This window comes from Oncorhynchus mykiss, chromosome 31 (genome assembly GCF_013265735.2).
Source record: "Oncorhynchus mykiss isolate Arlee chromosome 31, USDA_OmykA_1.1, whole genome shotgun sequence".
NCBI lineage: Eukaryota > Metazoa > Chordata > Actinopteri > Salmoniformes > Salmonidae > Oncorhynchus > Oncorhynchus mykiss.
In genome coordinates, this window is record NC_050571.1 from 39,309,669 (window position 1) to 39,320,828 (window position 11,160).

Here is an 11,160-nt window from a genome sequence, read left to right on the forward strand (position 1 = left end):
CCATTGCTGTGTACTGTAGCCTATTACTGGACATGTGTTGTTTCGTATGACAACTAAGAGTCTTCCTAATGGATGCCGTATGTATGGTTCGTTATTGTGTTTACTTCATACCGGTACTCATAACACTCCACAGCAGGACCTGTCCAAAGGGGAAGCTGATCTTGATTATCCAATTTTCGTGGCCGAAATTACCTGGACAACCTTCTGAGACGTGATGTCGACCACAAGCACTCTGGCCAATGTTGGCTGTGTGACATAAATAAACTTGTCCTTCACGTTAACTGCTGATGACCACACACACTTCTGCTTGACCTCTCCTACTGACTTGGGGCAAACCTCAGCCTGAAAATAAAACACACACACACAGTTAATACATGTATTGTGCAACATTTATCAAAATGACACATTAAAAAACAAATTATCTTTATCTCCTTTCTTCCCCTTTGTTGTCTTCGAGTCATTCCCTTATCAGCTAACTCCAAGTCCAAGTCTCTCTTATCCCAACAGCAACATGAACACACACACACACACACACACACACAATCTCCCTATTGCCCGTGTGCAATCCACCACGGTCCTACACTCTGAAACCCTATATCCACAGCCCTCAACCTGGCTAACGTTGGCATCCTGCCCACATGAAAAAAATACTACTTCCCTATAGAATACTACAATACTTACTATAGAATTCTACAGTCAACTGTAGTATACTGTAGAATACTATACTACACACTGTAGTATCGCTCAATCATGTACTTACTATAGCATTTTGTAGTATACTCTACAATACTATAGTAAATGGTTTTTTAATATTTCTCCAGTAGGTTTCCTGAAGGAGAAAGCCTCTACTTCTATATACAAGATAATAACACTACAGTAATATCTGCAAAAATACAATAGTAAATACTATATTATACTACAGTCCACAAAAAAAGTACAGTCATCAAAAACACTACAGTAAATACTACAGTATACTTACTTACTTAAGTATATACTACACTTTTCTTTTACTACAGTATTTATACTATTATAAACTATAAAAACTACAGTATAGTACAGTATACTATAGTAAATACTACAATAGTGCTCAAAAATACTACAGTGAATACTCCAATAAAGTCTGCAAAAACACTACAGTGAATACTATATTATTTATACCATAGTATGCTCTGTCCTTCTATCCCCTGCTATGTCCCTTTCTTCGCTCCCTGTCCCCTCCCGTGGCCTGTGAGCCTGGCTCAGCCCAGCGTCTGTTCTCTGTTCTTGAACTAAGGGAAGATTTGTTTGAGGCCTCATGGCCTGGTTTGTGCCATGGCCTTAGGAGGACGAACTCACTCGCGTCCTACTGTCACAGAAGGGGGGTAGAAGTCACACATCGCCACACCGCCGCGGGCCCCATAATCTCGGGGAAGAGGTGTGAAACCTTAACTCTGACATCCAGTGGAGACTGTGAATGGCGGATTGTGTGTGTGTGTGTGCGTGCGTGTGTGTGGCGTGTCTGTGGCTGTTGGTTTGTGTGTGGGTACTACTGGACAGAGAGGATGACTTTCAGAGGGAGGCGAAGATAATCTACTGTTGATTTGCCAATGTATCATGCCAATACTACACGTAATTCAAGGCTTCTGTTCATGTGGGTGCTCATGTTTGTGTCATCACATGGCAACTGTAGCTGTTAGACCTTTTACTTTAAATCCCAGAATTGGCAGTCAACGAGATAAACAAAGTTCCATTTTCATGGACATGTTTGTAAAGGAAACTATTAAAACTCTGGGATGTAGTCATATTTTTTAATTTCTGCCACTTTATCAAAGCAGAAGCCATCTGGAGACTGAATACCTCAGAGACTCTACCTCTACCCTCCTGTAGACAACACTGCAGTAAGTCGCAACTGAGCATGTGCAAAACCCTAGTCAGGTAGGCAGAAGAAAAACTTGTGTTATTTTCAACCAACATTGCCCTTGGATCGAATGGAAAGCTTTAGAAGTATAGAAAACATGCTGGAAAGGTTGTCGGGTGAGGACAATTTGGGCTCTGTAACATACCAAGATCATATTTGATTTTGTGGTATGAGCAAGACTAGTTCTTAGCCTTGGACACGACAAACACAATCCTTCAACCTAAACATCCCTGTTCTTTAGCCCCCCTTGCTTCCTGCCTCAGGAAATGTATCTGCCTCGCCACTGAATTTCGAACAGCATCGCTTCTTCAGCTGGCTGTGTATCACAGTAATACTCCCATATAACGCTTAAGAATAATTAATTATTGGGTCATTACCATGAATGATCAATCAAGAATGTGAGATGTGAGCGCCATTTCCAGAATGGTCTTGATACACTGGCAAATCAACAGTAGTCTATCTTCGCCTCCCTCTGAAAGTCATCCTCTCTGTCCAGTAGTACCCACACAGACACGCCACACACATACTCACACAAAATTATTTGTAGACAGAGCTTGTGCTGCTGCCATAGAGTTCCCCGTTATTGATATCCTAATACAGATGTCGTCTCTCCGAGGAGCTTGGGGCCTGATCGTTGTGCATTCATGGCTCGCCTTCGCACATAACAGCTGTCCAATAAACAAAGGCTCTTTGGTGAAAGGTAGAAAGGAGGAATGCACCCATTTGAGTACATGTGTAAATCTGAGGGGCATCTATCAGCGACCGGCTTTGAATAATACGCCGGTTCAAAATGGAAGACGCAGCAGAGAGTGAGAACCATTTTGACGTCAAAACGGCAATTCAACGAGGAGCCTGACTTGCGAGAGAGACTTTTGGGAGTTGACAAACCCTCCAGAAGTGCATGATCTTTTCACTTAATCAAATATATGAGAAACAGTAGTGACGAGAGACAATCAACTCCCCATTTGTTATGAGACGCAACCATTTCATTGAATAAAAGATTGTGACAGGTTTGCAAGATCAAATGTGAAATACACAAATAATTATCAAAGTGTTGATAATACCGAAGCAGGTGGTCGGTCCTAAGCTAATTATATGAACACTGTTTAGCTAACAGCTAGCTAAAGCTAATTTGTTAGGCCAACCCTCTATACCGAGCACAGTGATACATGAAGAGGAAGTGTTTCTGTTAAAAGGCATTACACCTGAAGGAATCGTACTTCTAGGTGGTTGGTCCTCAAGCTAATAATGCTAATTAGCTAACAGCTAATCTGCTAGCAGTAGCCCTACAATGCTACATGCACTGGACGTGTTTCTCTTGTGGAAGAAGTCTCACCTGAAGTCCCAGTAGTTTCTCACTGGGCTTTATATGTCTCTGGATCTCACATGCCACTGGCTGGATGACTTTGATACCATCCTCGTAAAACACATAGAACATATTGGCAATTCCAAGACCTGGCGAGAAATGCAACCTTGTTACAAGTCAGACAGGTTTTATTACAAGGTTAACAACAAACTACTATGTTAAATGGCATGGAGCACGATGTACAGCACCGTTAAAATGTAGCAGTTGAGTAGGTAGGAAATTAGCTACTTCAATATAACTGAAAACGGACCCAGTTATTATTAGATGTTCGTTAGAAACGGACATTATACAAACAAACGGTGTCTATATGAGGACAGCTTGACATGTCAATTGAAATTGTGTCAATCAAAATCATTTGATCTGCTTTATAACATGTTATAGTAATCTACTGTATAACATGAGAGTCAACAAATGGTTTAAATACCAACATACCTTCCTCTCTCCACAGAATGTTTGCCACTGAATGGGATGACAAGAAAAGAAAGACAAAGAGAGTGCATTACTGTGGAATTAATGGTTATCCCTTTGTAAGAATTCACATACCGATTTAGACAAAACAAAATGTCTGTTTGAAGAAAACCGTCTCTTTGATACTTATTGCAACAACCAATCAATAGAAAACCCTCTGTTTTAGAATAATTGAATACCAAACACTTCAGGGTGAGACACAATCCAGATGGTATATTGAAAATACATACAAACAAAAAGCATTTGTTTGTTCCTGTTTTGTTGTTAGCCCACCTAAAAAGCCCTCTGTGTTTTATACCGCCAAAGCATGTACCACATGCAATGAAAGATATTGAATAAAATAAAGGTACGCCTCAGGTAATTATCTGTCAATTAGTATATGTTTTATGTATTAGTTATTACTAGAGTTATCATTAAAAGTCTACACATATCTCCAGCGTAGATGAGTTCCATAGGTCATTGAAGGGGCTACATGTTTTTCCTAACTAAAAATGCCGTAATTGTCATGAAATTCACTTTGAGACAACTAATTACATGAAATTGGAAACTTGAGCTGCATACCAACCAAGCAAATGTAATGCATGACCTGGAATTACAACCCTGCAAAGCCCTCAGAGCCTTTTGAGTTGAGAATGATATGCCTCTTAAAAAGACGTGCTCATTTCGCCACAAAAATCGATGAACACTCAGAGCCTGCGTACTGAGTGAGATCGGCCTATCACAGGAAAATGTTCGATTTGCTATTCAGGAGCAAAATGCAAATAACAGCCCCATTTTGTTTTGAATATCCTGATTTTCCCACCGTATAAGCACGACGACCTTCTCCTATCGTTCATCCATCCCACAACCCCCTGTTTCCATTCCATCTTCCATTTTCCTGGCTGTTGGCAAAGCAATCGTGGGCCCCAATTCAGCTCCAATTCTAATCTTTCCCTCTTTTGATGCTGCTCATTCTCTCGCCCTCTCTTCTGGTGTGTGGAGAGAGTAGAGACAGATCAATACAAATAGCTGCCAAAGCAGTTGTGCCATTGCTTTGGTCGTGGCAAAACAGACCTGTTAGCCTCATCTTTCAAAAGTGCTGTGTCAAGTCCCACTCCCTTGCGCTCGTGCATACATTTTTGGTCTCATTTAAAAGAACTGAGTTCAAGTTACACAGAGAACTGCTGTAGATTAAAGACGCGCGTGGAAAGAAAAAGGGGAGTGGCAGGGGAACACTGAGTTGTTCCAGTTTCTGGTGGTGTTCAAAAAAGCGCCAAATTGGTACTGCTGGGGAAAATGGAGGAAGGCGGAAGGCTATGAGATGAGGTCTTGGCGCCCAAGTCTTTTCCAATAACGCATTAATATGATGCTATTCATCACAGGGCAGAAAGATTGCGCTCGTTCTAAAACATACAAGGGGCACATAAATCATATTCGTCATCCATATTATAAAACAGCTAGGCGCCACTTTCAGCTGCGGCGGGGTTCACTATGCCGGGACTCCACATTCCCCACATAACGACACCTTCCCACCAGCAAGGTTACAACACAAACTTGCTCTGCTTACAAGGGCACACAGCTGCAAAATTTGGGCACAGTGCCTGTGGATTGGAACATCCTGACATCGCAGCTAGCAGACTTACTGACTGAATTAACAGGTGATGCCAGGCATCCCCAACTTAGCTAGGTCGGCAGATGCAAATGAAAATACGCTTCGCAACACAATCACCCTGGGTGTCTTCCTCTCTTTATTCTTCTCCCACTGTGATTCATTGGATTTATCAGCCTGTGTTTGGGATTGAGTCGCCTGGCAACATTGGCACGTTGTGTCTGCTGTGTGTGTCAGTTGTTATGCAAATTGACCTGGCAGCATAGTAAAATTGAGACAGAGGATATGTTTTAATTATAGCTGGTTATAAATACCTTTGTCCAAATACTGCCTGGCTTTATTGACATGATGACGACACAGATTTCAATTGGATTCATTAACATTCCTGTTTCACGGTCTGACCATGATACATCAGTTATGGATGGATAGATAGAAGGTTATGGAAAGATTGAAATACGAGTTAATAAAATGCCACACAAAGAGCTTAGAGAATGTGATCGTCCAGGCAAAGATGACAAATCAGTTCAGAGACACACACACACAAACAAAATGGAATGTTGACAATATTTGCCCACCAACAACTATGCTGTATCACCATCGACTTAAGTGTACATCAACTTCAATTCTTCCTGTTCCAATTCCATGAAACGCTGTAAAGGGATTAATGTTCAACCAGGTTTTTATTTTGCTGCAGTTGTGTTTAAAAGCTTAATCCTGCCGATATAAGGACGCTTCATTATTGGAAGGATAACTTTAGCTGGATTGAGAAACAACCCAGCCATACTATACCGGGTAATACCGAAATGGAATTCTTCAAAGGTGTAAGACTATTCTATAATTGGAGGTGGAATTCTGTGGAGAGAACTGACTACTGGGGGGATAGTATATCATCTTTTAAAAGAAAAAAATAGCCAACGATTTAATCCTGGGAGGGGAAAATCCTTGAAAAATTCAAAAGCGCAAGTAATTGGTGAGACAGAAGTGTGGAGCTACCCATGTGATTTTACCTCGTCAGGAGAAAAAGCAGGATAAATGTTTTAGATGGTTTCAAATAAGTACTTTCCCGACAGCAAGCTGTTAAGACTCCCAGTGATGGAAACTTTACTTTTAGAATTATAGCCTCACTATACTATTTTAATCATTTAATGTATATTTACGTCAGGGAGAAAAGTGCAGGTCTCCGACAGCCTTCCCCGAGTCGTCATAATGTCACACACTGGCATTACAATACACCGCAAGTCATTGGCAATGTCCTATGAAGCTGATTCAACTGATTCAAGGGCTTGATGATTTGTTGAAATTGTCAAGGTAGTGTTGGGCCGTAACAAAAGCCTGTCGCTCTCCCATTCACAATACCCGACAAGGCCTGATTCAACTAAGAGCTCAAGGATTTGTTGAATTTTGTGTGATAGTGCTTGGCTGCAACAAAAGCCTGCACACCCTAACGCACCATACAGTACATGCTTGACACATGCTCAAGGGTGGCATATATAGGCCTTACAAACGCTTCACAATGGAGCCCCTGCAGACCCACAGCCAGACAGACAGGCCATGACACTGCTGTTGCTGGCCACACAGCTTAGGTTTCTGCATAGGGACTGTGAACCGTGGCCAACACAGTGTGAAAGCATGATGTGATCGAATGTGATGGGCATCGATTGACACACACACACACAAACATGCCCGCACACACACACACGTTGACACACACACACACACACCTAAACACCCCGAATCAAAATCATGTATTTGTCACGTGCGCCGAATACAACGGGTGTAGACTTTACCGTGAAATATTTACTTACGATCCCTTTCCCAACAATGCAGAGTTAAAACATTTTTAAAATGTGTGTGTGTGTGTTTGTGTGTGGCGTCAATATGCATGTGTGTGTGTGTGTTTTGTGTGTGTGAGCATATGTAGTCTGAGTGTGTGTGTGTGTGGGGTGTGTGTGTGTGTGTGTGTGTGTGTGTGTGTGTGTGTGTGTGTGTGTGTGTGTGTGTGTGTGTGTGTTGGAGTGTCAGTGTAGTAAGTGTGAGTGTGTGGGTAGAGTACAGTGAGTTTGCATAGAGCCAGTGCAAGAGAGTCAATGCAAAAAAAAGGGGGTCAATGCAAATAGTCCGGGTAGACATTTAATTAACTGTTCAGGAGTCTTATGGATTGGGGGTAGAAGCTGTTCAGGAGCCTTTTGGTCCCAAACCTGGCACTCCGGTACCGCTTGCCGTGTGGTAGCAGAGAGAACAGTCTATGACTTGGCTGGAGTACATTTTTAGGGCCTTCCTCTGATACCGCCTGGTATAGAAGTCATGGATGGCAGGGAGCTCGGCCCCAGTGATGTACTGGGCCGCCGTACGCACTACGCTCTGTAGCGCCTTGCCGTCGGATGCCAAGCAGTTGCCATATCAAGCAGTGATGCAGCCAGTCAAGATGGTGCAGCTGTTTAACCTTTTGAGGATCTGAGGGCCCATGCCAAATATTTTCAGCCTCCTGAGGGGGAAGAGGTGTGTTTGGATCATGATCGGTCCTCAGTGATGTGGACCAACGAACTTGAAGCTCTAGACCCACTCCACTACAACCCCTTTGATGTGAATGGGGGCGTTTTCGACCTTTTGTTTCCTGTAGTCCAGGATCAGCTCCTTTGTCTTTAGGGACGTTGAGCGAGAGATTGATACACACACACTCATGTTGACACACACACAGTACTCACAATGCTTAGGCTGTAGGCACATGTCCCTCTCTATGTTTTGACCAAGGCACACGCTCCAGAAATAATTGGCGGCCATTTTTAAATGCAGGGCAGATATTCATGCCAGCTGAGCACCAGTTCTTGTCAGATGATTCTAATATTTTTTTTGTCATTTAGCAGACACTCTTATCCAGTAGTGATTGCCTACAATTTCATAACTTTTTCTGTAGTGGTCCCCCCGTGGGAATCGAACCCACAATCCCTGGCGTTGACTCTTAAAGGAGCACTCTGAATATTGTCTGCATGCTTTTTTTGACGGTGATGAATTGGACCAACAGCTTCAATAAAAACGTCTGACTCTCGCGGAGGCGAAAAGCAGGTTTCTGACCTTGAACGAGCTCAAGGTGAATCCACTGAGTGGGGTTCATTCTTCGCTCAGAGTATCACGTTTCTCACACTGGTGTTACTATAACTACTTCAGCAATCTATCAACACCGTGTTGAATAAGGCAGCCAAGATACTTGTGTTTATTTTGTACTATATACCTGATGTATGAACCATGCAGCCTACTGAGCCATTTGCACGAGTGAAAACTCACACCGTGACAATAGTGGACATGAGAAATTCAAATATAACATGTGGTGTGACATCACATCTACCTGAAAACATAAAGGGCGATATGAAGGAGCTCTAGCAAACGATGGTCGACAGCATTGAGTTGAAAGTGCACACACGGCTCCAACTGCCAAAGGGGTTGAGGTTGTACCGCTCCCAGTAAAGATGGGAGGTCATTGAGGGATCGACAGCCACCGAGGCACAGCAGACAGCTATCCAATGGGAGGGAGGGACGGAGGGAGGTGAGGAAGGGAGGGCGGGAGGGAAGAGGGAGACAAGAGATGTCTAGGAATAGCTTGGCTAAGGTTAAAGCTAGCCAGCCCAGGGACACAAGTTACACTGGTTATATGAAGGGCAGTTCACATGGACCATATATCACATGCATCAGCTGATCACAAGTGTCTTTCACAAGTCTATGTTAATATACGGATATAAGAAAGTAGGCTACAGTACATCATAAACAAAGTGATGTTCCATACCCTACTGTAAGGCTACATCACTTTCCAGTGATGGCTGTAATACAGTGAATTTAGGTTAATTAGGGTATAATACATTATTTTGTACAAAACATAAAATGTGCTCAACTGTCTATTGTGACTGTGTATCACCTTGCAGTTGTTGACATCTCTCTCTCTCTCTCTCTCTCTCTCTCTCTCTCTCTCATACAGAAGAGAGAGAGTGGTGGGATGCATCAGTCGTGCACAGCGGCGCTTCAGCTTACACACTGACTAAGAGCACTAACATAGCCTCAGGGCTAGAGAGGCAACCAGAGGCAGTCTGCATTGCGGTCTAGCAGAGCAAGCTGAGCTCCTGGATAAGTAGACAGTCCACAGGGGTAATAAGGGGAGACCAGACGAGGTCAAACATGCATTGGGGTGCCGCTGGGTGGTTATAATGTAGTGGTGGACTATTTCAACATCCACGCTGCTATCTCTTTGATGTTGACTATGGGCTGTGGATCCAAAATGGTCGCAAGTGTGCAGACCTCCTGAGCAGTTTCATCATACACAGTGAATTCAAAGCTTCAAAGAAGGAGACTGACTGAATTCTGACCCAAGAGTAAGTATGCTCTCTGGGTTGGGGATGATCCAAAATGGTCACCAGTGCGTGTGTCAAACCCCTGAGCAGTTTCATCATACTCGGTGACTTCAAATCTTCAAAGGAGGCAACTGACTGACTTCTGAGTGATCCTGTGATGTGTGACGGCACGTGGAGTGTGTCACTGTCGCTGGGACAGCAGCTAAACCTAATGCATCATCGAAGGGGACATGTGAGTGACTTGAGAGTTAGAGTTGCTCTGTTTGCTTTTTACGTGCTGTTACTACAACACAAGCTCCAAATAAAACACCATCCCTCCCCGTAACTGCAGCAACAGAGATGTGGCATGGCTTACCGTTTTAATTATGGCATGTGGAGCCGTCTATAGATTAAAGAGTGTGCATACCGTTTTAATTACAGAATATTTTTGGCCCTATTTTAGCTGCCAGTCAAACTGTGCAAAAGTGAAACTGAAACCTAAGTTCAGTTATTCATTCTGAGTAGTTAAGGTTTGGGATAGGGTTAAAGCAGGAAAACAAAAAATACAAAATGAGTGCCAAGCACCGGGATTGAACCCGCAATCCTCTGAGCCGTAGCTCGCGGTTTAAGCCCATCTTCAACCCCATTGCCAACACGCCTACTAAATGGTAATAGACACTCGCGGTGCCCCTTGTGGTCGTTAGGAAATTGCCATGGAGATAAAATGCCACCCAGTGCCATCATTTCTCCCTTTCAATGATGACACTGGGTGTCGTAATCCACTAGAGTCTGGCCTTGCTTATTAGGAGAGAAGAGGATTAGTGACAACGTGGTTTGCTAATCAGGGATTGATCTCTTTTTTTTTTCTTTTTTTTTACATTTTGGAAAGTTTCATGATGAATAGGACTGTGTCTGTTCTGAACACGTACTTGTATCACAATTCTACTTTGTCCCGTAGGGCCACCCAAACATTTCCTCAAAAAGCTGAATTAATTTCACACGCCTTTTGATGACGGGACCATCAGTGCAAATCTCTCTCAATTAAATAAGAATCTAAGATAAAAAAAATAAACAACACAGACATTGCCATAGGTACCCTGTTACTAATGACAACCATTAGCATCCATAGCCAAACCACCCAACCACTAGATAGGAGACAATAATATTGTGTGTAGCCATCTATCATTTCTCTAGCTGAAGTTCTATTATTCAATTTGTTATAAACTATTAACAAGTGACTGGATGAATTATTGAATGTTTTGAGCCGCGCGTCTCCATTATCTCCAGGGAAGGATACACACACGCAAAGGAGACATCATGACTTATACATACGGGTCTTGCGCGCCGAATCCTCCACAAACAGGGAGGAGATGTCCTCGTCCACCCCGGCATCGTTTTTGGCGATACAGGTGTACGCCCCCGTGTCCTCGAAGTGGACGTTGCTGATGTGCACCTCGCTTCCGTTAGCTGGTCGACACAAAAGAAAACATGAGCACACAGACAGACGCGCACAGACACACACGCA

At 43.1% G+C, this 11,160-nt stretch overlaps 1 protein-coding gene across 4 annotated transcripts in view; it reads right to left on the bottom strand.

The window, feature by feature from the left end:
* The window catches only part of LOC110505137 (follistatin-related protein 5), a 163,590-nt gene that overhangs the window by 17,484 nt on the left and 134,946 nt on the right, over positions 1 to 11,160 (bottom strand). For all 4 annotated transcript variants that reach the window (XM_021584135.2, XM_021584134.2, XM_021584136.2 and 1 more), the window contains 4 exons: positions 10,968 to 11,102; positions 3,696 to 3,722; positions 3,234 to 3,352; positions 193 to 342 (listed from right to left, as the gene is read on the bottom strand). In XM_021584135.2, the coding sequence (XP_021439810.1) occupies positions 193 to 342; positions 3,234 to 3,352; positions 3,696 to 3,722; positions 10,968 to 11,102 (431 nt within the window). The remainder of the gene's footprint in view (positions 1 to 192; positions 343 to 3,233; positions 3,353 to 3,695; positions 3,723 to 10,967; positions 11,103 to 11,160) is intronic.